This window comes from Falco peregrinus, chromosome 10 (assembly GCF_023634155.1).
Source record: "Falco peregrinus isolate bFalPer1 chromosome 10, bFalPer1.pri, whole genome shotgun sequence".
Classification (NCBI taxonomy): domain Eukaryota; kingdom Metazoa; phylum Chordata; class Aves; order Falconiformes; family Falconidae; genus Falco; species Falco peregrinus.
In genome coordinates this window covers 4,733,639-4,760,292 of record NC_073730.1, presented here as the reverse complement: position 1 = coordinate 4,760,292, position 26,654 = coordinate 4,733,639, and the positions used below count along the sequence as shown (strand labels likewise).

At 47.9% G+C, this 26,654-nt stretch overlaps 2 protein-coding genes across 3 annotated transcripts in view; one reads left to right on the top strand and one right to left on the bottom strand.

Annotated features, from left to right (window-relative positions):
* RGL1 (ral guanine nucleotide dissociation stimulator like 1) overlaps positions 1-2,916 on the top strand; it is a 79,269-nt gene extending 76,353 nt beyond the window's left edge. Inside the window, exon 18 of the mRNA XM_055815198.1 lies at positions 2,111-2,916. Within this exon, the coding sequence (XP_055671173.1) occupies positions 2,111-2,298 (188 nt within the window). The 3' untranslated portion in view covers positions 2,299-2,916. The remainder of the gene's footprint in view (positions 1-2,110) is intronic.
* A 3,447-nt stretch (positions 2,917-6,363) lies between these two features.
* Positions 6,364-26,654, bottom strand: part of COLGALT2 (collagen beta(1-O)galactosyltransferase 2) — a 59,993-nt gene continuing 39,702 nt past the window's right edge. For both annotated transcript variants that reach the window (XM_055815194.1, XM_055815193.1), the window contains 11 exons: positions 26,155-26,265; positions 24,521-24,638; positions 23,637-23,771; positions 19,103-19,307; positions 14,101-14,220; positions 13,548-13,624; positions 11,563-11,669; positions 10,615-10,747; positions 9,213-9,340; positions 8,487-8,693; positions 6,364-8,065 (listed from right to left, as the gene is read on the bottom strand). In XM_055815194.1, coding sequence (XP_055671169.1) covers positions 7,789-8,065; positions 8,487-8,693; positions 9,213-9,340; positions 10,615-10,747; positions 11,563-11,669; positions 13,548-13,624; positions 14,101-14,220; positions 19,103-19,307; positions 23,637-23,771; positions 24,521-24,638; positions 26,155-26,168 — 1,521 coding nt within the window. In that variant the 5' untranslated portion in view covers positions 26,169-26,265 and the 3' untranslated portion in view covers positions 6,364-7,788. The remainder of the gene's footprint in view (positions 8,066-8,486; positions 8,694-9,212; positions 9,341-10,614; positions 10,748-11,562; positions 11,670-13,547; positions 13,625-14,100; positions 14,221-19,102; positions 19,308-23,636; positions 23,772-24,520; positions 24,639-26,154; positions 26,266-26,654) is intronic.

Sequence of the window (26,654 nt, the reverse complement as noted above, 5' to 3'; positions counted from 1 at the left end):
AAAGTTCTGCTGGATTTGGAAGGAAGGAGCAAAACGTGAAGCAACGTTAGCAATGCCACAGATGTGTTGTCACAGCTGGCAGTGAGATAAAGCCCCCGTGCTAACTGGTGCACAGGGATGATGTATCATGGTGTGTCAGCATGTGGCTGTATACATCGTGGGGTGCCAGCTGTCCACCTCGGCGTGTGCATGCGACTGGAGAGCAGTGTCTGCCACGGGGGCTGGCGTACGACCCCCCCAGGGGTCAGGTGTCACGGTCCACTCAGTGAACTCACGATGGTTCGTTTACTATGATCTCAAAGCGCAAAAAATCAAGGCAACCACGCCAAGGGGCTATGCTTTGATCAAACAGTGCAACTTTATTGTTCGCCTGTAAAGTGGTGTGCGATAGATAAGAGTGACAGGTAAGGAAGAAAAGGTAAAGTGAAAAAGAAAAGAGGATTATAGCCACCACCACGGGTCGAAGGTGGCCCTATGGTCCCAGGTCCAGGCAGCGTCCCGCCGGTCCTTCCCATCGTGATCCTGGGTGGGGAAGATCTCCAAAGTTTGGTTGCTTAAGAGCCGACTTTTACGCCAAGGAACACACCTTGCTCCTCCTCTGGTGAGCACAGCTACCACTGTGTCCAAAGAGGAGGGCCTGAGGCGTGGTTTGCCTTAGGGGCGGGTAGCTCGGGACCAGGAGGTGTGGTTTTGTATTATGATGATATTATAATGAAGGAAGTTCACCTGAAGTTCAGCTTTTCTGGTTCATTGCTATGACAGTGGTTGTGATCCATCTTCTGGACAGCGGTTATGCAGCCTTAGTGTAGTTGTTCCTTTCAGGCCCAGGGAGCAGCATAGCACTCCTCGTACCACGCAGTTCTCCTTCCCAGGGTCTTTGTGTCTTGGTGTCCACGAGGACCCCATTCCATCTCCAGGTCACTGTTGGCAACGTTGAGACAATATCGTTCTCTTTGGACCAACTCTTACAGCAGGGCAGGTCCAGGTCCGGCCTGCAAACAGAGCTTCCAGCACAAAAAAGGGGCAGCTGGGGGGCTGAGGACAGGAGATGGAGGCCAAACCCCAAGCATGGCCAGCCTGGCTGAAGGCCCTGGCAGCCACCTGATGCAGCTTTGCTGCAGAGGCACAGCAGAACACGGGAAGGGGCTGGCTGCGTGCACTTGGTCTGCTCGCCCGTGTTCTCTCCTGGCCTTCCTTCTGTGATGTGCGGTACTGCAGATTAACGCGTGCTCTGGTCCCTCTTTTGCAGAGTTGGTGATCCCAGGCAACGCCAACGTGTTCTATGCCATGAATACCCGCGTGAATTTCAATTTCGTCCTGCGGAAAAAAGCTTCAGCCAAGGGCCAGATGAAAACGAGGAGCCGCTACAGCCTGACCCTCCCCAGAAGTGCCAAGCGATGCATTAAAAGAGATGCCGTAGTCTCACAGAAAGTAAACCCCCTTGCTTTCTACTCCCCTCCCCCTCTCCCTCTGTTACTGAATTGATAGATGGCACTGGGTAGTTGCAGGTGCCACTCAGGCTCATGTGTTTTCGCAAAGCGCTTGACTAATCCGTTGGTGCGCTCAACTGTGCCATGCGCCTGAGGGTAACAGGGAGTGGGGAACGCCCAGCGCCTCCCTTCCTTCTGGGGCCACCCTTGCACCACTGCAGCTGTGAAGCGTGAGCTGTGTGAGCTGTTACCGCTTCGGGTTTCCTCGGGAAAGCGGCGCGTGCTGAGCCACCCCTTAAGGGCCTTTGCTGTGTTTTCCCCTGTGGCTGATTCTACACTAGTGGCCATAGCGAGGCCGGAGATGATTTCCACTCCTACCAGGACATACTTCCTTTTACCTGAGGGTCTCAAAGGTCCGACACGATCGGTTTGCCAGGAGTGCCACAATGTTTTCTTGTCCCAAATGTGTAAGGGAGGCACCTTACTGGGATGATCTCTATTGATCCACAAACGGCATTGTGAACAGGCAGTTACTACCTGTTTGCACAGTTTAACTGATACGGGCCATCCTCGGGCTAAACCTTCTTGATATAAGTCTGCTCACCCCTGTTCTCTCCTGGCCTTCCTTCGGTGATGTGCAGTACTGCAGATTAACGCGTGCTCTGGTCCCTCTTTTGCAGAGCTGGTGAGCCCAGGCAACGACAATGTGTTCTGCGCCATGAACACCTGCGTGAATTTCAATTTCATCCTGCGGAAAAAAGCTTCAGCCAAGGGACAGATGAAAATAAGGAGCTGCTGGAGCCTGACCCTCCCCAGAAGTGCCAAGCGGGGGTGCTGGAGCAACAGGCACAGCAAAATTACACTGTGAGGAAGGCAAGGCCACAAGAAATAGCTGGTTGAGAACTGCACCTTTTCTACCTTCCAGTATTACAGCAGAACACATCCAGAACTGTGGCCACATACGGACGGACAGACATGTATTTATAGGACAAGACAGCCTGGACTATTTTTCATTGTTGTTTTGCACATTAGCCTAGGAGGGTGAGAGCCCCTCCCTAGCGGGGAAAACAGGATGGCAACATTCGCCTTAAGAATACAATGCAAGCCAACTGTGTTAGAAAACATTTTCCTTTGTGCCAGTATTACACAGAAGAAAAACTTTATATTTTTATAGAACTGGAGAAGAAAACTCTCAATACAATGCTGCCTGCACCACAGAGGAGGTCCCAGCCAGCCTCCAGCCAACTGACAGCACTGGTCTGAGGCTTTTGCATTCACATAAACACTCAGCGCTGGAGGCAGCAGAAGCCACAAGGGTGTATATTGCTGTCGCACAACTGGCAGACCTTTTTGCACTTGTTCCACACCAGAAAATTACCTATTTGGGATTTTTTTTCCAAAGAACTTTAAGAGAATGGACTGCACTTGCTTTTGGATGAATGTCATAAGGCAAACACTACTTGCCTGGATTTACGTCTTGTCTTAATACCACTACAGGGTGGTTTTCCTTTTACTTTGCTTTCTTCTTTTTTTTTTTTTTTTACTTTGCTCAGGTTACATTAATAGTCATATTAGATAGATTAATAGAAGAAAAACCGATGCAAGCAATGTTAGTTAGGTGATACTATATATAAAACTGTTTTTCCGTTATTTGCCTGGAGTCTTGTTTTCTCTCCTTAGACTTTATTACTGCATGTTAATCATGGGATTTTTTACATCTCCCACGCTGTCACTCTTCATCACTTTTACTGTTTTAACTGTTCTCAACTTCATCCAGCTCCCACAACTCGCCTTCCCTGTCACCCAGAGAACCTGCAACACCACCTTTTAGCTGTATTCCCTTTAGGTGTAACCCTTCAGCTACAGCCTTCCTTCAGTAGCGTTTTACTCTTCAACCTTGCATCCACTAACAGTAACACTATCAGCATTACTGTCATGCATTACTTTTTCATTTCTAAAAGTTTTTATGGGGATGGCTTTGTGTTTCTTCAGCAGTATGGCTGGAAGAGCCATCCAAGTAAACCAAATGTCTTCCCTACATCACCCACTGAGTAGCAGCAGCTGATCACGAGCCGTATGTAACCCAGTGGCGTGCTGCAGGACTGCCAAGAGCTTACCGAAAGCTAAAGGTCAGCAAAGCAAAAACCATCCCAGGGCATCAGTCATGCTCAGCGAACCTGCTTTTGCTATGGAATAGTTTGAGCTTTCAGTTTAAACATCCCTGTTGTAACTAACCGGGTAACTTAGGTTATAGACAAATTTTACAACTTCTTCAGGAAGTCATTCTCTTTTGGGTCACCAAATGATTTCTGCAGTAAGTTAATACCCAAAAAAAACCCCACCAACTGGTTTGAGTGTTTCTCTTTTCCCCATTGTCTCCATCATGGCATTTTTTCCTCCTGGCCTCACAACCATTAGCTTGTTGGGTTTTTTTCCCCTCCCCTGCACACAATACAAATGTTTGGAGTTTACACACGGCATAGACACTTCTTCTGCCTTTCAGCACCATCCTGTACCGTTCACACGGACACCCTGCCGTTCACAAGTCACTTCAGCGTTGGCAGAGGCTCCTAAAACTGCCAAAGGTTACACTGAGTCCCTGAGCTACAGCAAGTTGCTTTTGTTACTAAAGGGTCTCTCATGTTACAACAGCAAAGGCAAAAGAAAGATTATCCTGAATTCAAACCGCCTCTTGCTTTTTTTCCTACATGAACCACCTAGGGAGACAAACTGCCACAACAAAACCTTACTCAGTTTCCTTCAGGATAAATACAACCTATTTAGGAATGAGGGATTTCATATTACCACACTGAGAGGACAACAGCACTTTTCCTGTCTTGAACAAAAGCAAAGGCAGAGGTAGGTACAAGCAGTTGTATTGCAGATGATAATTTTTAGGGCCTGTCACCATAACCTTTCTTGTGAACAAGCTGCTTTTCCAGCTGGCTTGCTACTTAGACCTTGGAAAACCTGTTCCCAGCTTCTGCTGGTCTGGCACCAGGCTCACTGGGGTGGGCACTGCTGGGTGTTTTTTCCATCAGCTGTGGGCTCCTGGGGCTTAGCGCAGATGCTCCACAGCAGAGCAAAAACCCCCTACCAAAAGGAAAAAAAAAAAAAAGGGGTGGTGGTGGAAAGCAGCGCCTGCAGTTCATAAAGCAGCCTGGCATATTCCTACTTATCCCTTGTCAAGTTCTGCTCACAGCAACTCATTTCCAAGATGTACGAGCAAATGCACAACCCCAGTGTAAGGCACCTCCACACCTGACAGCCAGCAAACAGCTGCCTCAGCCGAAGCCAGAGGGCTGCTGCTCCTACCTGCACTAGTTTTAAAGCCCATGAGATCAGTCATGAAAAAAATAAGTACATGGGAAGTGGAAAAATATCAGAAAAACCAAGAAGTGTTTCAACTGGCTCCTACTTTTCCAAATACAGTTAATCCTGAGTAGGGGCAACACCTGCCAAGGAACTGCAAACACAGACAGGGAAAACCAGCCCCTGCCGTAGCGGGTAGAACCACTGCCCAGCCACCAGGTCTTGCGTATCGAGATAAACAGAAAATGGTGTATGTGCACATGCACACGTGTGCATACAGGTAAAAGAACCATCAGCCAGGCTGAGGCCACGGCTGCCCTGAAAGCCCCCTTCATTTAATTCACATATTCTTGTTGCCCAGCTCCCCTGAAACCACCATCATGCCCCTCGTATCACTCGCTTCCAGCATTACCCAACAGAAAACCCACACATTAAAAAACCCACCAAACAACCCCCCCTGCTCTCTTACCAGGATGTTTTTAATAAACTGCTACTGTTCTACTTAAGGACATCGAAGTTAACTAAATCCATGCTGTATTTCCTGCACGGCCAACACAGCGATGCTCCTCACCTCCCGGGGAAGCAGCCAAAGGGCTATGCCACAGACACATCCCCACCGCTGAGCCCGGGGGGAGCCCAGCACCGCCAGCATGGCACACCGCCCCCCCCGGCGTGTCTGTCCCTTCCCGCTCCAGCACCGAGCACCGGAGCACAGAGCTCTTCTCAGCCAGAATGTTAATGGAGAAACCGCTTCAGTGGGACTGTGGAAGGTCAGAAGAGCGAGGGCTGGCAAAGCCAGAGCTCGTGCTACACAGGTCAGTCTGCTCCCATGGCTGGGGGAGAGAGGCCTCCTGGAGACACAGGGATGGGTCTGTCACAGAACAAAAAGTGCATGAGGCTGGAAAAGATACACAGTGGTGACATACCTGAAGACAGCGTTATCACCACGAGCCCTTACGCAGAGAGGCCAGCTGGGACCACCTACCCAGCGCCGCCTCGTCCCTGCTGTTCTGCCAGACTCAGGCGCACAGGCACATTAGCAGGACTGGAAACCCGCACGGGTGCCACGCCGAGCTGGGGCCCTGCTCCTCTTCCCACCACAGCCCAGCTCTCAAACAGCATTACCAAAGGTCTGGAGAAACAGCTCCACTACAAAATCAGCCCCAATTCCAAGGGAAGCACGATGTGCTGGAACACCAGAAGTAACACGGTACTCGTGCTCAGAGTGACACCTGACAATGCGCTGGATGCTCACCAGTTCACAGCGGTCCTGCTCCTGAAGGTCACAGCAAACTTCTTACCAACCTCTGCAACTGCCATCAGGCTTCAAACTGGTCAGACTGGCCACTCGTAAAGCAAGACCTGAGGAGGAAGCAAGAGGGCTTGTTAGAGAGGAATGACCCCAGCTGCGTGTGGCGGGCCTGCTCTCCATACTCACTGTCGCGTGGACACCTGCTCCAACCCGGACAGCAGAAGGAACACGGCTTCCAGGCAGTAGTTGCACAACAGGCACGTTTATACAGCCAGTGACCTCATGGTAGAGTGACACAGCTGCAAAACTCTCGAGCTGGCCTTCCCCAGCCAGCGCTACTCCCACCCAATGAAGAATACTCACAGTTACTCATCTTGCACCAGGTTCTATGTATTATCAGACCGGCTGACAGGTAATAATAACATGTCTTCTTTAGCAGAAAGCACAACATTGATCAGTAATTGTTAAAAACAAACAAAAACTTAAAAAAAAAAATACAGCCACACATACTCAACCGCACAAATCTGCCAGCAGGTGAGTCTCTAGATTGCAAGTCCAGGAGGGCATCCTCCCACTGCAAGAGCAGCTTGAGGTCCGTGCCAGCTAACCTAAGCAGTGTAGTCTGTGATCACCTGGCCTCTGAGAAACATTTTTTTAAAAAAAAAAAAAACAACCAAAACAAAACCACCATACTCTGCTGACATGTTAGCCAACAGCAAGTACATCAGAACTCATCCTAAAAAACAGACAAGTTTGCTCCTCACATGAAAAAGTATCAAGGCAAGTTGCCTTTCCGTCCTGTAACACGCAATTCTATCCAGGCTGTGGAGAACAGCACAGCTGACAACAGTAACACTTCTGCAGGTTGTTTGTTTTTTCTAAGTATAGCGTCAAGCAGGTTGTAACCAAAATTTTTAAGTTCCTGGAAGTCCTACGCTTGGTTTTACAGCCTAATGAAACAGCCCTGCAAATAGGTTGCCAGGCTTTGTTTTCCTGAAGGAATAAATTGAGGCAGGGGGTGAAGCAGGACATGACACAAACCAACTCCACCTGCATTCCCTGCACGCAGTAGAGACACAAGTAAGATCGGCAACCTCCTCTTTCTCTGCTAGCATCTGAGATTTTAGCCATGCCAAGACATCAGTTGTGGATTGGGAGGCCTGTTTAGATGAGATCTAGCAGAGGGGAAATTGCAGAGGGGAAGCCAACAATAGTTTCCTGTAGGAGTGTGATGAGGGAGAAAGTGCAGAGAAGCGCTGCTCCAATGCACTGAACATTTTTGGAAACCATCTTGATTCTGCCAGGGATCACTCTGAAAAATCAAAACCAAATAACCCAAACGCTTGCCTGCAGTTTCTCTCAGTGAACAGGGTTATAAAAGCCTACAAACCTACAAGGAGTAAGAGTTACACAGCAGCCAAGTTACAGGCTATCCAGAACGGTATTAACACTTGTACACCTCTATATATTAATCTTTATAAATAGAGTGTTCTACACGAGGAACTGTAGAAAGACGTCATTCAAGGTTGTTGGTTTTTTTTACAAAAGCTTGTGTGGGCTTTTGTTCAGACCTCTGCCTTTTTTCTGCCGGTCAGGAACACTTGTTCTTTTTCCTCCTTCTTCTCCCACCCTGTGCTAAGCACCTTGATTAATTGTCAGGTCCAATCACGTGCTTTGCCATTCGAAGCAGTGGGAAGGAGACCACATGAAGAGCTGCTCTACAACTTTCAAGGGTGAAAAGCTGAAGTGCGAGGCAGGTTCAGCTGTCAACAGAGTCCCGGGGGAAGCAGGCAGTCATAGTTCATCCCTGGAGGACGGTGCATTGAGAGATGACTGGGAAGGCAGGGCATCCTTGTTCTGAGCATCGCTGTGGATCTTGCCCTGCTGCCGGGATTTCCAGGAGTGTGTTCTGTCCCAGTCCGTTGACACGGTCTCGTTGTCCCAGATTGTAGAGGTCTCTGTGTCGCTGAGGTAGCCTGGCTGCCCTGTGTAGTGGGTGGGGTAAACAAGCAGGGGCTCCGCTGAAAAGGCTTTCAAGTCTCTGGACTCATAGTACTCCATGTACTTCGCTCTAAAGAGAAGAGAAAAATCATCAGTAACAGAGTGAGCATTCATCAGTGCCACTGCTGGTAACTGACACAAGCCAATCCACTGAGCAAACAGGTCCCAGGGAGTGGAGGCAGTGGCTGAGGTGCAGTCTGACTCCCTGCAGCCAGTGCCACACACAATCTATACAGCCAATGCCTCCGATACCAGAGAGCGCCAAGTCCCTCAGGACCAGCCCACAAGCCCTGCACCAGGTAGGGACAATAAACCCTCTGCAGCAGGTCTGTCACCTTCTGTGTCAGGAGCTCTCCCGCAGACAACCAAATAGCACGAGGAATAGCCCTGTCCCCACAGAAGTGAGACACATCAGCATGATCTGAACTAAGAACATTCAGCAAGACAGACCCAGCTCATGGCAACCTGAGCAACGAAGGCGTCCTACTTACACAGGGTGCTTGTTGTACATGACTGGCAGAAATTCATCTACAGGCAGCATCTTGCTGAAAGGCTCAGCTCCGATCAGTTTCTGAGCCCCTTGGAACGAGATTGCATACCCCAGGGTCCAGTACGAGTAATCAGCTTCCACCAGGTTCATGACATTGGGAACTGCTTTCTCAGGCTCTTGCACCTGCATCCTTTTCCGGCCAATGTAGCTTTAAAGGGTAAAAAAACCAAGGAAATTGGAACCAAAGGGAATCTGCAGCCATTAGGACCACAAGACTGTTTGTGTGAACCAGGGAAGGGCAAAGGGTCAATCCAAGAAGCCATCCACAACCAGGCTCACAGATTTCCATCCTGCACCACTCCCAAACATCCAAGCCTTAACCCAGTGGGTGGTATAGCTGCGAAAGACTTCATAAGGGAGCCAAGATTACACAGTCCAAGCCTCAGAACTGAGTCGTGACAGTTCCTCTGTCACAGCAGCAGCTCCAGACACTGCTGAGATCAACCGACGCTGCCCACAGAGGGCAGTAATGGCATCCAATGGGCATTCCAGCATCAGCTTGCCACAGAGGGCAGGTCTGTCCTGATGGGAAGAGCCACTGAGAAGTCTCTGCCCACCTTCCCCTGCACTCCAGCATTAACCTACACCTCTATCCCGATGCAGCAGGTGCTGCTGACCTCCCCTGCATGCCCAGGAGTTCCCAGATGGCCTCGGGCTACGTACTTACATAAGCTCCCAGTCTAGCTGGGCTTGTTCAATGTCACCCATCAGCTTCACGAGCTTCCTTTTAAACTGGTGTTCAAAGCGCACATCATCCTCGATAACAAGCGTCTTCTCCAGTTCTCTGTTCACCACCTGAAACAAGAGGGTTCAGAAGCAATCGCAAGGGCAGACACGGGCCACTGCCTGCACCCTGAAATCGCTGGGGTCAGCCTGACCTGGCATTACCCTCTAGACCGTGCAGGTAGGGAGGCTGAGGAACTGCTCCTAGATTCACAGCTCACTTGGGAGAGACTACGAAAGCCAGTGAGAACAGTCCTGAAAATTCCCTGTGGCTGAGCATCTCAACCTAAAAAAAACCCTTTATCTGATGTTGCACCACCTAAAACCCACGAGTTAGCATCCGGCACTACCACAGCAACCACCTCCTCAGAGGAAGGTGCAGCAGCCTTTGATGCCAAAGCTGCTGTTCAGAAAAAACTCTTTGGTGGAAGAAAGCGTTGCTGAAGTCTGGGAAGACAGACAATCAAGCGCATCCCAAGTCTGGCCCTGACAGCTTAGAGAACACACACAACCTGCACGTAGGTTCCCATCTGACCGTTGGCAATTTAAAGTCTCAGGCCCAAACGCCCAGCTGACTCCTCGGTGCTGCAGTCGCTCCTGCTGGCTCTGGGCTGGATCAGTGCCCTGCCCTGCTGAGCGCTGCTGCAGCTAACGCCTCTGAAGGCAGAGGGCTGTGCCTCTTTGGGTAACCACTGCCACTGCCCAGTCTTCCTTCAGTACCGAGTCCTTCTCCCTGCCTCCACCACACCTTACTTCAAATAATCCCTCCTGTTGACATCTGGCTGTGTAACTGCAGCATCTCTGACCAGCGCAGCCCGGACCCTCTCAAGTGTCACTCCCCAGGTGAACAGCGAGAGGCGGAAGCTACAGCTTTTACCACCCAAACAAGATCTCTTAGCTCAGGTAACAGAGGCCTCTGCTGTTAAAAATATTCACGATACGCCAGCTTCAAAAAGCCAGTCAGCAGAGTTACTGGAACTTGCCTCAGTCCAGATGCAGAACAAGGGGAAAAAAAAACAGGAGGTGTGTTGTTTTTTTTTTTTAAACACCACTTGTTCTTCAAAGCCTTCTTGCCTTTCTCATAAGCACACATGCTCCAAGCAGTCTATCGGATAATTTGCAAAACCAGTCATGAAAATATTCTGATAAAAATTTGCTCAGAGCTGTTGGTAAATGGAAAACAGAGATGAAAAAGCTGAATGCTGCATTCAAGAAAACCCCTGTGTGCAATCCCCTACAAACTAAGGAAAACAGTTTCATCCTACGCTTCCAGAAACGTGCATCATATTTGATGCTCTGCCCTAGGACTGGCTGCAGGACCTGCAAGGCACCCACAAACTCCTTACCTCCTTCCAAATGTAATAGTGACTGAGGAAGCAGCCGATCTCTCCTCTGGTTAGTGGCCTGGAGGAGTACGGGTCCCGGTATCCTGGGAGCATATCGATGCTGAGAGCTTTGAGCTGACTCGTGTTCAGTGCTCTGAGAGAGAGAGAACAGCTATCACCACTTAAAAAGGAAATTCAAGTCAGACACAGGGGCAACATGGGAAATGCTGCTGATGTTCAGAGAAAAAGCATATCTCAAGAAATTCTTGCACTTGTTTAGCTATAAAACCTGGAGAAAAATTAAATTCTTGATTTACAAGTCTAAATCAAGCTGACCAATCATATCCTTAACTCTGCCAACAACTTCTTGTGGGACCACCAACTTTTCAGTAGCTTGGCTTAGATTATTTTTCTAAGAGGTCTTGATGGGTACCCAAATCTCAAAGACCACTAGATGGCACGTGGGTTCCTATCACCCTAAGGCCTTTTTGCAGCTCACAGACCAAAAATTTCTGCCTTGATTTCTCATTATAAAAGGGTCTTAACACACCTTAAATTAAGCTTGGAAAGGGCTCCGTCATAGTTACCACTGTAGCACAACTTTGTAGCACTAGGATGGACAGTCTTCCCAGGAGATAAATGCTCTCAAACACTCTCACTGCTGACTCCTTTTAATTGTGTGCAAGTGTTGTAGTTCAAAGAAACCAGTATGATTTTAACAATCATTTTCACGTTAGCCTGAAACACGCTGCCCCAGTTCTCTCATGGAGACTGACTAATTGCAAAAGAAGAAAGAGCGAGCAAAACTGCCCCTAAACAGACCGTGAGGTAGGTAAAAGTGATATTCAGCTCTCCCCTCAGCCCACCCTTCCTCACCAGCAGGCAGCTCAGGGTATCCAAGGTGATGGTGTCAGGCAGTCATGCACAACCCACTCTTCGCAAACATCAGCAACCCCAGCTGAAACTCACTTTCCATCCACAGCCTCCACTATCTTGACTGCAATCTCCTGCTCATAGAGAGTCCTCAGCATCCGATCCCGCCTGTCTTTCCGACGCTTCAGATTGATCATGAAAATCTGGACAGAAGAGAAAGACATCAGCCTCCTGGCTTGGGAGAGAGGAAAAAAAGGGAGCCCTGATCCACCCTGGCCTAACAGCCCTGCTGGAAAACCAGATCTTATGAAAACACCGGGTGTTTTTCATTCCAGGTTGCTTAGAATTTGTCAAAAAATTAAGAGTTGCTTTTGAGTTGCAAGTTGAGAGGCTTGTTGTCTAACAACTACTTTTGATGAATGTTCATAGGGGAAACGTGCTCTTCGAGGGTGAATAAAAGTGAGAGGAGACCAAGTCTATAATTTTCAGAGATACAGGGTATTCTGATTTATATCAAGCACATGGCCACCTCCAGCCTCAGTCCTAGAGGCAACACTGACCTACATGTTCCTCTATAAACGCTGCCACTGCTTGTATTCAGGATTGTCAGCAGGGTCGCCATCCAAGTACAAGGACACGGTAGAGAGGATTTTTGCAATTAATTCAGGCACTGAAAATCCACTGCTACCCCTGCCAGAAAGCCTAGCGGAGAGCCAGTACCCGGAACAGAGATGTCTGGGCAGGGCTCCCTCCAAGCCTTGAGGAGACAGACGCTCTGGTGGAGGGCAGAGGGCTGAAGCCCTCATCTGCAGGTAAACTGCAGAGGGTCAGGGATATTTTTCAGTCCCAGGCAGACAAGTGCAGCCTTGTAGCCTGTGGAGCAAAACCTCATCCCAGTAAGAAGCGGATCAAATTCCAGCTCAGTACAAATACAAAAATAATAAATTGGATAAATAAAGCACAGCCACAAAGGACAACATGGAAAAAACCTACACCAGCTGTGTCCTAAACACAGACGCTCAAATACACATAGCCAAATTGGGTTCAGACTTTACAAGTCATGCAAACAGATGTAGCAGAATACACCAAGAAAACAAAGGCTCCCCTGATCACCACAGCTCCCTCGGTCACGGTGCCACTGCCACCCTGGCAGCTGCATACACAGGGGTTGCTGGCTCTGTGAATAACACGGACACTGGTGAATTAAAGCCCAGCAGACCCCTCTCCAGCCTTCTCCCCTCCATGCCTGCTCTCTCCACAATGTGAGGCAGAGGCAGGAGAGGAATTTCTGTGGGGTCTTGAGGTACTACCAGTGGCAGCAACCATCATTCTGGTTCGCTTTTACTTAAGGTCAAAAATATGTGGCAACCAAGCAGGGCAGGGGGAGAGCTGCCCAGGCAAGGAGACAGCATGTATGGGTTTCATCGCTCCTGGACGTACCCCGGCTGGGCTAGAACCCAGCTGTGAACTTGGCTTCCCCAGCTGCTCCGGGCTCTCCAGTGTCTCCCTAAGATGAGAGAGATCATTCTTTTCCATCACTGGAAAGCAGAAGAGGCTTCCCAAAAGACTAGTTTTTGTCACAGAATGGAAGGGAAGTCAGATGTAGAGGAAACAGCACAAGAACCAGGGAGTTAAATAACCTGTTTTTCAGCCTTGCCTCTGCCACCTGCTCCCGAGCTGGGTTAAAATCCGTATCATCAAGACAGGAAGCCCAAAGATTTCCTGGGCACCGTCCTGGTACACAAACCTGCACTTCTAATCAAGGGTCTTGTAGCAAGTATTCAGTGCCCACACAGACCTGAGTGGCCTTGTTTCTCCACCACAAACACCAGGGGGAAAGACCGCTCCCTGAGCCCTTTCCCTTCTGCTTCCCTGAGCTCAGCAGCTCTCCCCAAATAAGGATGGCATTTTCTCCTCGTAGAAGGCTTATGTCAAAAAGATGAGTGATTGGGAAGAGCTAACTATGTGAAAAGATGATGTACTCCAGGGGAAACTGCTAGAAGCTCAGCTACAGGGAGAACTCGGGTCCTCTAGGTGATGAGTGGGAAGACAAGACAGTAACAGCAAAATAGGTTCCTTACTTCATCAAATCCCATCTTGTCAGGGTGCTTCAGAGGAACAGAGACATACTGAGAGGGTTCGATGGGAGGACGATCGACTGAAAGAGAGAAGAGATCCCAAACAGCACATTCACATACACACTGCATCAATGTGATGTATTGTGTTTTTATCACCAGGCCTAAAGCCCCAGGGAGCTGGGATGTGGAGTCAGTGCAGGGGCAGGTACAGCAGAAAGCATCCACGTTGCAAAGCAGAAGCCAGCAGCCATGTGCCAGACAGACATCATGACAAAAACAAGGCTCTGCAGCATCCTTTTTGCATTAAAGATGCATTTTTGCATTTGATCAAGGGAAGTTGAGAGATTTTGTGAATGGGGTTGACCTGACCGTGAAGTGATTATATCCCTAGGTAGAAAAGCAGTGGAAAAATGGAACGCTGCATATCAAAAGAGTATGAGAGCAGTCGGGTCAGGATGCAGACTCCCAAGGGGAAGACAGCTGGGCTGCTGGCAGGCGAGGTCTACAAACATTAACTCTGGGGGGGGGTCCATCATGGCAGGGCACAACAACTTACTCATAGCCTCAATTAGTGTGTGCACAAAGTTCTCAGTTTCTTCTTGCAGCGTTTGGTGTGATTTCAGGGGCATGGGCAGGAAACCATAGTGTTCACGGTTGCAGATGAACATCTGTATTCCTGGGGATCACAGGAAAACAGAAATTAGAATCAGGTCTTTTACCAGCCGATTGTGCACTCTGCAATACTCTGTTGCTATGTAGCCACAATCAAACTTACGCCAGGACCTCAGTCCTGAAAACTTCTGCTTCATAAACAAACAATTCAAACACATCACACTGCCATTTGCTGTTTTATTTGGCTGGCAGCAAGTGGCCTCTCCTATGAAACCAATTGCTACTCGCTCCCCGACAGCAGTATTTTTAACCACAATCCGTTTTCTCCTAGGAGAGACTGGGAACCCATGCCTTTGACCAGAGAAAGGGTCTTTTTTGGCTGTTGCCTATGAAAACAAGCCTACAGCAGAAGGCAGAACCGGCCTTTAGCACAAGGGGTGTCTGACCCACCCAGCAGAACTGCTGCAGGTACCTGGGGGTACCACAGAAGCCCCCTTCCCCAGAACCCTGCTGGCACTGCTCAGCCCTGGCACCTCACCCGACAAGCCCTTCACAGACCCGGAGCCAAAGACAGGAACAGATTTTCGCCCTCGGAGTGAGGCAGCCTCAAGCGGTGCGATGGCTTCCAGCGGCGCTGTGCCAAGGAGCAGCAGTGGTGGCCTTGGGGATGCGGGGCCTCCCACCCCACAGAGACCCAGGGAGCCTCCAGAGGGGAGACATGGGGCTCAGAGGTGGGGGAAACACACAGGTTTCAAAGCTCAGGGTGAAGGGCAGAGGCATTTGCACCCACGACTGGGCAGCACTGCCCCTCGGTGAGAGGTGGCCGGCCCTGCGCGCCCAGCAAAGACAGCGGCAGCTCCATCCCAGCAGCCAGCCGTGGAGAGGGAAAAATCCCAACAAACCCAGCGTGGCAAGGGGCAATGGCAGCTTTCATCTGTGCTTTGCGAGGATTCTCTGTCAGACCGCAATAAATACAGAACGACTCTTCCAGCGTGGAGGAGCCAAGCCTGATCCCCAGCTCCGACAGCACACAGCTGGCCAGGTGCCAGCCCAGGCAGCTCAGCTCTGCTGGGATCACACGGGATGAAGCTGTGGGGCCCAAGGCACCAGTCTAGCTGCAGGGCCTGTTACTGGCCTAGCAAGGGATTCAGCCTGGGGTTTGCAGTCAGGCATCTTCCTGCTTCTGTTTGCTTTGGCTAGAAGATAAAGGCAATCTATTTTTACCTGTGCTGGCAAAGGACTTTGAGGAATAGGTATACACATACAATAACCATCCTGGAAGCACCAAGTCTACCACCAAACATGGTCCTTTCCTCTCCAGGATTAGTTTTACTGTGCCCTGAAGATTAGAGGAAAACCCTAGCGAGAGCCACTAGCAAGAAGAAAAGATGCTTTCCAAAAGAGGTGGTAATGTAACAGCCTTCTACTCCAAAGCTTTTGCAACTGCTCGTCCAAGGGGCCAAATCTGAAGGTGTGAAACAAGGAGAGGATGCAAAGCTGCTCCTCAGAGCAGACACTCTTGCAAGGGAGGGACACCCCCACCACCCCCACTGAGAGTGTTCACTGGGAACGTCCTGGCTGCTCCCGCAGGACTAAAGAAGGCTTTGCTCACTATCCGCTATAACTGCGGCAACACAGGGCCTGACAGCCCATCAGGCAACGCACTCAAAAGCTACAGCCAGATAAGCCAAAGGAAAGTATTTCCGTTGTTTTTCACTGAGTTCTGGTCAGGTCCTTTATTAATTAATCACAATCTGAGAGCCGCTAGAACACATACAACTGGCCAAGCAGATTTAACAAAAAATGTAAACTGCCTCTTGTTTCTTAAAAAAAAAAAAAAAAAAAGTACAACCACCCCCCTCCCTCCAGCAAATAAATGAAAACCAGACACTACCTGGTGTGTCAATGCTTTCATGTGTTGGTCCCCCTAATCCTTGGTATTTTTAGCAGAGCAGAATTGTCTACTTTAATGACCCCGGTGTTTCCACCATTTTAAGTTCTGCAAGCAAATTGCTGGCTACACTACTTGCCAAAACACATTCAGCTGTCAGCTGCAATTTAGGTAAATGGCAGAATAAAAAATACTACCTGCTGACATTAATGGATTTGGCACTGATCTAATCAACTAATCTTATCTGGCTCACTGATCTCTGTTCTTAATCTTCCACTGGCTTAAACACTGTTAATCTGCATAAATTCATGCCAGCATTTCTGTTCCTTCTGGGATAAAAGCTACTTTAGAATGGTAAAGCCACCTTAACATGGGGAGGGGGACTTGCTGTCCAGCTCTGTTTTTTTACCAAAACAAATGATTGCTATAAGGGACAGAACAGCTGTAGGTATGTGCGTTACTATTAGCCGTTGTAAGGCAGCGACCAGGATTCACAGCCGTGCCCTAAACCCACAGCCACATTCAGACAACCCGAATTTCCCCCACATCCCTGTGAGCAGACCTTCCAGCTGGCTGGCTGTCGGGCTTCAGAGCCTCAGGCTGCAAGGAGCTCAGGAGATCTGGCTGGCTAAACGCTACCTTGTGAGTGCAAGGCGCTCCAGAGAGTCCACCCTTGCCAATAAAACACTCCCACTGAGGTTTGTTCCGGGTCCGTACTCCCCCCACAGGCCACGCTCTCTCAGCAGAAGTGGGAAGGACAGTCTCTTTAGGGCATCACAAAACAATCGCTTTGAGCAGTAGATTCACTGTTGAAAATCGACGGTTTCATTTGAGGCATTAAGTGCACTGGCCTGGACAAAACCCAGCATCATTTGAGACTTTAGGGAAGTAAGTGAAGTTACTCCAAAGAGAAGTTTACCTCAAAGTCCATACATTTTTCACATTTCTGAACTTGGATGTCATCCTTCTATCATGGGTGACAAACTCAGCCCAGGACACAAGCCAACAATCTGAGCAGACCAATGGGCCAGACTGCTGAAGCAAAGCCTTTCATGTCATGGATCAGTCATGAAAAAAGCTGAAGTGTTATAGCATGGAAGGAAAAAATGATGGGTTTGAACCCCTGAAATACTTCTTCAGCAGCTGGAGCTCATGTGATGCAGTTACCACATACGTTGGATGCTGCATTTCTGGGAGAGCTGTCAGAGGGAACAAGCAGGGCAGGCTGATGTCAAGGAGCCAGCTTTGCTATCCAGACTGAAATCTCAGTTCTCCTCTGGAGCCAACATACTGATGTCGTGACTCAAAGTCAGGGCCCCAAAGGTGCTCTGCGAGTTCACATCTTGCCTCTGCCTCCCAAGGGCTCTAATTTCAGCCCTTGCTGCCTCCTCTCTACCACTCCTTTCTCATTTGATGCCCCTTATCCTCTCATTGCTGAGTTTTAAAAAGCTCTGCTTAGGCTGCCAAGACAAGACCATTTCTTTCAGTGCTTGTCAGGACCTTCACACCACAAACATCACTAAAATGAAAGCTACAAACAGCTGGTGGCTGCTGTGCTGCTCTGGGAACGGTAGGAAAGGCAGTCTGCTCAGCCTGCCTCTTCTGCAGAAGTGATTGCCAACAAACCATACTTCTTCACTTTCTCTCTGCTTGTCTGTTCCCCAAAAACAGCCCTTCCTTCTCACCTTAACTTTGCCTCTTTTACAAACAGAAGACAGCTAACACCAACGGCACATCACTCAGAGGACCCGCAAACAACTTCTCCCTATTAATTCACCTCAGCAAGCCAGCAAACCAGTCTTGAAGCTCTGAACCGAAGCACGTTTATTGGTGCCACTGAGGTTGCATCAGTGCTTTTGTCCTTGTAAGGCCCCAGACTTTCCCCTTCCCAATGCAGCAGGGCCAAGAACCACAGGGATGGCCATTACAGCCGCAGCCTTCCCGGGAGCTCCTTGCAGCTCTGACACTGCTACGCACCCGTCTGCCAGCCAGGACTTTGCTTTAGACAGAATACCCACCAGCTCCACTCTCCACAAAGAAATGGCACTAAATAAACATCCTCACCACAAGTACAAGCAGCAGTAGCAGCAGTCGCATGCACTTAAGAGACAGTGATTTCTCCGAGACACCTAGAGCTCTCTGCCAACACCAACAGCCATTCCAGACAAAGGAGAAGGACACTGAGGTTGTGCCTTGGCCCGAGAAGAGCCCTGTATCTCAGGTCTAACTGAAATCCTCCCACTGTCCAGCGGAAACTGATCCCAGTTATCAGCCGGAGCGGTACACATATTCTCTCTGCTGTGCCCCAAGGATCTCAAGGCAGCTCTCTGTGCTCAGCTGGTTCTCCCAAAGTACCAATGATACCACGTCAAGCAATGTCAAGTATGCAGAGGTTTTACTGCTTGCACATGAGCTCTAACCTGCTCTTGCCTGCAAGAGATTTCCTTTCAGCACAGTCCACAGACTCCACATTGTTCCCCTGCAAGTTACACTGATTTTGCTTTAAAAGCAGAAAACAAAAAAACACCAAAAACCAGAACAAAATCCCCCCACACCTCAGACAATTCCTGCTGAGCTGCCGTGAAGCACAGCCTCATCAGCGCTGCAGGTAAGCAACTTGGGGTTTGTTTTCCACAAGGGCTGCTACATTTAGAAAGAGTCTCTTGCCCTTACTCCCTTCCTCATGGATCTCCTGGAAGCGGTGACTTCAGATCCCTTACCTATGGACTTCAAGGATACCTTCTGCTCTCACAGCATTCACCTGTGTTCACTACTGTCTTGCTGTGACACAAACCAGGGGTGGATGCCACACGTTTTCTTTCTGAAACACTGCCCCCATCCCAAGAATGGTTCCCATGGCCTTTGAAGCTAGCCGATTCAAAACTGCATTGCCTCTCCCTTGCTGCTAGTTATCCCTGACTAGATCTGAAAGAGGAAAGGGAACTGGGTCTTAGCTCAACACTACAGTCAACACAGGACTTCTGGCTGTGAACTCCAGCTAGAGGTCTGCATGTCTCTACTAGTGACTCCTCCCCAGCAAAGGCTCCCGACATACCTGCTTGGCGACTGGAAAAGGCAAAGACCATGATATCATCAAAGCTCCAGGTGTAGTCCTGGTGAGGGGGGTAGAACATCAGCTTGGTGGAGGCCTCTTTCCTCAAGTCAATGAGGAACGTGGAATGAATCATCGGGACAGCAAAACAGCCTGTCCTCTTCCATTCCCGAATCAGGGGATAATCCAAGGTCCTTTTGTAATAGCCCTGAAATCACAACGAGGGGGCTGCTTGTTACAAAGAGATTTCTGTTTTGGAGATGCTCCTTAGCAAAAGCTCTCACCCTTAGACTTCCCCAGCAGAGATGGATCAATGCTCAATTCTCAGGTTTTTAAGTGTCTCCCATTTGGAAAGGGCTCAGTTGGGTATTTAGAAACAACCTCCATCCCAAAAGCTAAGGCTCAACCTTCTCTCTCTCTCCTTTCTAGCAGTGATTGGAAATCCAAGCCTTACAGTTGCAAAAAATTTCTTGCAAAAGAGCATCAAACCTTGGACTATTTTCTCCTGGCTCTTCAAAAACTTTTTTTGCACATAAGACTCTCAGGTCTGATCCTGGAAGCTGACGAGCATCTGTGACATCCTCCATGTTCAACAGGTACAAAGGACATTCAGTGTCTCACAAAATAGGACCTGCAAATTATTTCTGACCATGACTTAAAAAAAATTTAAAATTATCATTTGCTTCATTGCAGTGAAGGCAACATCTCAATCTTTATCAGCTATGTAAGAATCCCTGCTTCCTCCATCCCAGGGCAAGCAGGTTTAATACTCACCCCTGAGCTCTCCCCACAGACTGCCTGGGGGAAGCACTTCAGTCAGCTCATTTCTCTGTAAGCATGAGCTCTGCTCACCTTCCAGCGTTGTGGATGCAACACCCACGTTGTGCAGCTCACAGCTGCTTTTGCAGGTGTATTAAGTATACAGCTATCAGATTTGGAAATAAACACACTGAATTCCTCCAGAAAGAAAATCTTAACGCACAGTAAGACATCCAGACATGTGAATCCAGAGCAGATTCTGGTCTTTACAGAAATAGGAGTCACTAAAATAAGTTAAAGTTCCTCGTACATTATATTTTCCATGAGCATCCTAGCAAAGGCTGAGTGAATCACTGCACAACCACTTTACCCTGGTTTTGTGCAGAGGCATGGTGTGGCGCATTTGTCTGTTTATGTATTTGTTGATCCTTTCCTCTGCCCTTTAGACATCTAGTCCCCACAGTATGGTCAGAAGGTATCTCAAACACAGCTGGTCTGATTTTCATGAAAAGGAACAAGTGAGCAGAGACCTTACTGGTGTTCCCACTGAAGGAAGGGTTAAGACATTCAACCTTTACCAGACATCTGAGAATGCCCACAGGTGAGAGATGCTGGAAACTAATCTTTCCTCCTCCAGTCGCTCGCTATGGGGTTTTGGGGCTTTTCACTGCTCATAAATCATGTGTAGTCAAGAAAGACTCCAACTTGTCAGCACTGCTGCTGTGCTCGCCTTAGGTTAGCTTCATGACGACTAAATGTCAAGCTGTCTGGAGTTGGGTTTGGCTGCTTGTTGCTCAGTGCTGGAGGCGGTGTTTCAGGGTGTGCTCCAGCTCTTACTCCCTCCCCAAGTCCCCAGGGAGAGCAAGGCTGAGAGCATGAAGCTGTGGGACTGTGAGCACAAAAACAAGCAGCAGCAACTAAGAAAAAAAACAAAGTGGAAACTTTCCTGTTCATTTGAGCAGCTTTTTTTCACCAAATTCTGCAAGACACATTTGCTGCTAGGTTTTTCCCCTCTCCTTTCTCTCAGCTAATGCTGGTAATGATGGAAACTTACTACTGGAGAGGTAACATCAGGGGCCAGGGCTGAAGCTGGTGCACACAGGCACAGATCCATTTCAGCCTGCGGAGCAATGCTGATTTACATCAGTGGAAAACCTGGCTGTCTCAGGACTTAACCTTAACGGCTTAAAGGACAACGCCTTTGCTATGAAGCTTCTATCTCCATTTTAAAACAAAAACTGAAACAAGTAAACACCCATCATGCCCACCCCCCTGTTTCTTATCTATGTATTTACTTCCCAAGAATTTGGGAAGTTCAGGACCTTTTCCTGTTATTTTTACTCAGTTAGTTAGTCTGAACTGTGGAACTCCTTCCCATAAGATGGCATCGGTGCCAAAAAAATCAAAGTTTCAGACAGTGCTTTCTATAAAATAATAATAAAAAATAATCACTGAGAGCTTTAAAGATAAAGATCTCCCTCAAAGAATCATAGAGAAGGAGATTACCAGAGGCTAGGAAAATATTTTGGGGAAGTTATCGTTCACTTACTTGTTTGCCATGCTCTTATATTATTCCCTAGGCATCTACTAGGAACCGCTGGTAGCCAATGGACCTTTGGTCTGACCCAGTACACTTGTTATGTTTTCACCCTGCCTGTGGTCCCTACTAGTGTCCTTGCTAACACTGGGAAGCAAGAATGATGGTTTACACTAGGTAAATAGAAGAAAAAGGGAATGGAGTTTGCTCTTTGTTTCACTCCAGCAATAGTGACAATAATTAGCATCTGGTTAGTTTTCTGGAATAAAGCAAGAGGGTAGGGAAGGGCAGGACCATGGAGCTTCTCTGAAGTATTCCTTTTCACATGCCCCAGGGAAGTTCCAAGCTGTGTGCGCAGCTCGAACTTAAACACATTTGCCTATGCAGTAGGGCAAGCTTGTCTTTACCAAGAGGGAAATGCAAGACTCAGGCATGGAAGTAAAAAGAAGGAAATTCTGAAGCTTTCCAGGAGAGACACAGCTTGGGATCCTGCCGCCTCGAAGGATGAGGAAACACATGCCAGCAGCAGACTAGAGAACAAGTGAAAAAGCTGATCTCATTACTGAGGCTTACCTGGGAGAAAAAAAAGCATTAACTACAGTCTCCATTTCAGCTTCAATGTCTTGAAAAGCCTACCCAGAGCTTAGTCAAGAACATTTCAAAGGCAGAGTGAAAAAAAGCAAAAAATTACCATGACAATATATCTGCCCTTCTATAGATTTACATATCCAAGGTGGTTATACTGGGTTTGGCTGGGATGCAGTTAATTTTCTTCACAGCAGCCAGTACAGTGCTGTGTTTCAGACTGCTGACCAAAACAGTGTTGGTAACACATGATGTTTTAGCTGCTGCTGAAGCATGTTTGCACAGCATCAAGGCCTTCTCTGTTTCTCACTCTGTTTCCCACAGCGAGTAGGCTGGGGATGGGCAAGAGGTTGGGAAGGTACACAGCTGGGACAGGTGACCCCAACTGACCACAGTGATTTTCCATACCATATAACATCATGCTCAGCAGTAACACTGGGTGGGGGGGAGTTTTTCCAAAGTAGCTGGTGCTCGGGGAATGGCTTGGCATGCATCTCCTGGTGGTAAGTGACTGTTTTTCTATCACTTTTTTATTTGGGGTTTGTTTTCCCCAATTCACTTATTAAACTGTCTTTATCTCAACCCCTGATGATTGCTTTTGGGTTTGGTTTTTGGTTTTTTGCTTCTGCTTTTCCAATTTGGTCCCCTATCCTGCTGGGTGGGAACAAGTAAGTGACTGGGTGGGTGCTTATCTACCAGCCAGGGTCAACACACCACAGTGATACAGACCAGCTTGTAAAGTGATAGCTCAACCTCATTTTGGCTCTAAAAATAATGCTATTTCTACTACACAACATTTTTATATCTGATACTTTCTGCAGTATATGTGATCTGAAAAGGTAACATAGAACTAATTTCTGTACTCATCACTTCTGTCCTTCACACCAGTACCCTTTACATACACACTTCAGCACACACACTGCATACAATGCAAAGGATGTTGTCCCACTACATAAATCTTGTTCATATGTGAAAAAAATAACCTATACACAATGGAGAGCTGTAGAAAGAAAAGCAAATTCCGCTCAGATTAGTGTCACTATACAGGAAAGCTAGTATAAAATTATGTACAGAGAGTTTTAAGGCCATTACACAAACATATGGAAACATCTCCAATTCTGGTGTGTATATCAGTATTTTTTATGTAGTTAGTGGGATTGTATCAATTCCCAACACTTCTGGCAAAGCAAGCTCTGGTTCCTCCAGATTCAACTTTTTCAAATGAGGAATCTCAGATAAGGAAGCAAGTTTCAGCTATGTGCCTGCACATCCAGTGCAGAACATGTACTGCTTTGCTCATACCTATAGCTCAGCTAGAAAACAAAGCCTGAAAAACATTCACAGACTGCAACATCCTCTCTACTCTTCTTCCCAGCTTCCCTATAAAGGTACGGACCTTCCCCAAAGACACCCACCCAAGATTTGGGGTGCCACCACTATGACAGGTGCAAGCCGAGACAACTACCCTCACCACACGCCAACACTGCCTCTGCATGCCTCAGAGGTACAGCAGCTTCTTTTCAGAAGGACACTATAAAAGCAGACGGGAAAGCCCACAGAAGAGAAGCAATGCCCACTGCTCCACAGACACAAGGCAGGAGGCCTTTGAAAATACAGCTTGCACAGTCACCCAGCACCGTTCACAAGGTCACTTGCCTGGGGAGTGATGCCGCACCAGAAGTTAGAGTAGAGAGAGCGAGACTCGAGCATTGGTGCCACCAATGTCTTGTTTTCTGCTATCATCAGGTTCAGGGTTTCTGGGTTGGTCAATAAATTATCTGCATCAATGAACTAGAGAAAGAAGAGGGGAAGAGAAAAAAAAATCGTTATTAGAAGAAACTATATGCTTCCCCTGACACTTGCTTGGGAACAGGGCATGCAGAGGCATTAGGTTGGCAAAAAAAACCACCAAAAAGCACTGAGCTGCTGGTTTTGATTCTGTAGGGTCGATCACTGTTACAGTAAACCCAGAGGTGCCTGGCCCCACAACAAAGCTATGAGATGGGAAAAGATGCAAAGCTTCCCTCCGACTCCACACAAAATTACTCCAGCACAGGGGCAAGGGAGCTGCAAGGGAAAATAACATTCAGGACAAGTTTATTCTGTGAAGAGGATCAAGAACAACTCTTAAAAACTGGCCTCAAACCCTTGCCTTGGTCAGGGGTTGTGGGAACGCCACCATTAACTGCTGCTGGCATCACCAAAGATCTTTCCAGAACTGTCCTGCAGAACTATTCCCCTTACATTTCATCAATAACAGGTGATGTTTCAATCTGGGGGATCCTTGCAGGTGCCTACATATCACCAGGACTATATTCAGTCCTGACACCTGTGAAGAAAGCCTTGGGCTTTACCCAGGGACATACCTCCCTGGCTGCAAAGTCTCTTGCTCATCAGACCAAGAAATGACACACAGTATCTCACTGCAGAGCACTTTGTCTTTAGATAGAGAGGAAACTTTTCGACAGCCCCAAATACCAAAGTAACTACCTGAAAAGCTTTTGCTCGAGGGCAGTTAATAAATCAAACCTTCTATTTACCAGGATGTAGTCTGACCACTTCTCTCGTGCAGCACGCAGGGCAGCCTGTCGGAGTTTCATCACATGAGTGAATCGGGAGCTTGGCCAATGTTTTGGCCCAATTTCTTCTGGGTAAGACCTAACAAAGACAAAAAAAAAAGTGACTGCACCCAGTTCTGAGCCCTATTACAACACTAGTGGAAAAAAAGAAAAAAAAAAGAGAAAGTTCCCTTGCTTTCCAAAAGAAAAACAGTGTTAGAGTTACCTCAGGCAACCCAGGAGAGGTTTTGAGGGAGAACGATTCCAAGTTTCATGCTGGCATGTGTACGCAGGGCACCAGAGAACAAACAGGACTGCAGCATGTCCTGCCGACCACGTGGCCACAAGCAAAATAGCGCTATCGAAACCCGGAGTTTCTTCTGCTGCGGCAGGCCCCCACCTGACGTAAGCAGAGGTTACCCCCGAAAAGGAACTGAAGCTGATTTACCTCATCCGACCCTCTGGTAGAAAGTCATCTGTCCTCTGCTAGGCTTTAAGACTGTAAATACAGCTTCCTTAAGCCTAGTAGAACCAACAAAGCTGAGGAGGTGAAGATGAAGGCAACCTGGATTCCCCCAGGGTCTGGGCATTATTAGTAACTGTTAACACATCCCGTAATGGCTCTTAAATCTAGAAACACCCAACCCCATGAGCCCAATTACATGAACAAAATTATGTGCATGTCTGTTTTCAGGATCAGGTCCAAAAGCAAATACTTTTAAACAAAGATGGAAGGAAACTTAGGGACAGATCCCTATGTGGAATAAAAATTCAGGACTTTGAAACAGTGCCAGCATAAACCAGTGAAGGAGCTAAAAATTTCAAAAACTTTTGACAGAACTTAAAAAACCTAAGTTTGACAGGATTAAGAAAACTCAATTGCAAAGAAAGGACTTAAAGTCAATAAAACAAGTATTCACCGTGGGTTTGTACCACACATGCCCCACCACTGCACTGAGGACCTTGAAAATAAAAGCAAGCCCAAAGAAAGGGAAAACTGATGTACTTTTCCCTGATGGAAGAAATAGAAAACAGAACAAACCAAGGAACAGTTAATCTTAAAAATAAAAACGAACCAAATAAGAGCCCAACACACCTAACATCATATTTCAAAGCAAGATTCCTGCAAGTCATGCAAAGGCATAATATACTGAATTAAATCCAGTTCTCTGGCTCGGAACTTGGTGAATATTTGATGTTTCAGACAGAAGTTTCACAGACGCTATGGGAATGGGCTACGATTTCTCTGCTTCCTTGCAAATAAAGAATGATAGTTTTTATTCCCTGTAGCTTTTGATGTGATTTGTTTACCGTGTAAAGAGAGCAGCTGCAGATGCTAAATAACCAAATGGAAAACGCCGCCTTCTCTGAAATTCTGCCTGAGTTGCTTGATGGAAGTCAGAGATCTTTTTATGGGCTCCATGAGAACACCATTTTAATGGGACAGACCCCACCCCCCCAAAAAAAACCACACACCCCCCCCAATAACATCAAACCAAAATCCACATTTTAATGCTTGGACATTTAGTACATCTCCTGGTTCAAACCCAGAAAAACCTAGAAAGTTTGACATATACACCAAACAGCTTCAGACAGCCTCTTGCTGCAGTACTCACTGGGGGTCCTCCATCGGTCTCCACTCCACATCGTGGTAGAGGTTCTGCACGTTCTTCAGCCACTCTCTAAGGATTGCTGTGGTGTTATCAGCGTTATGGTCAGTGGCCGCCCTGGGAAAACAAGAGCGCAAAGGAAGCCTGTTAACACAGGATTTAGGTCCTTTGCCTTTTCCAGCTGGTAAATGAGTCAAACAGAAGCAGAACTGATTTCTTACAGGTGCATCCATCTCCTGGCAGAACTCAGGGAAGCTCTGCAGATGTGCAAGTCCTTAAGAAACAGGGCAGAGTCCCACTTTCCCACAAAGCCAGAGCACCCCCTTAGTGCAGGCATGCTCGCACACCGCTCCCCTCTTGCTCACAGCAATCACAGCAGCTTTACCACCAAGCGGATAGGGGGCTGAACTCTGTTCAGTTCATCCACTGGAAAAGACAAGACAGGCCATCCCAAGACGAACGGCCCCAGGTAAGCTAACTGCAAAGGTCCTACCTCTAGAAGCACC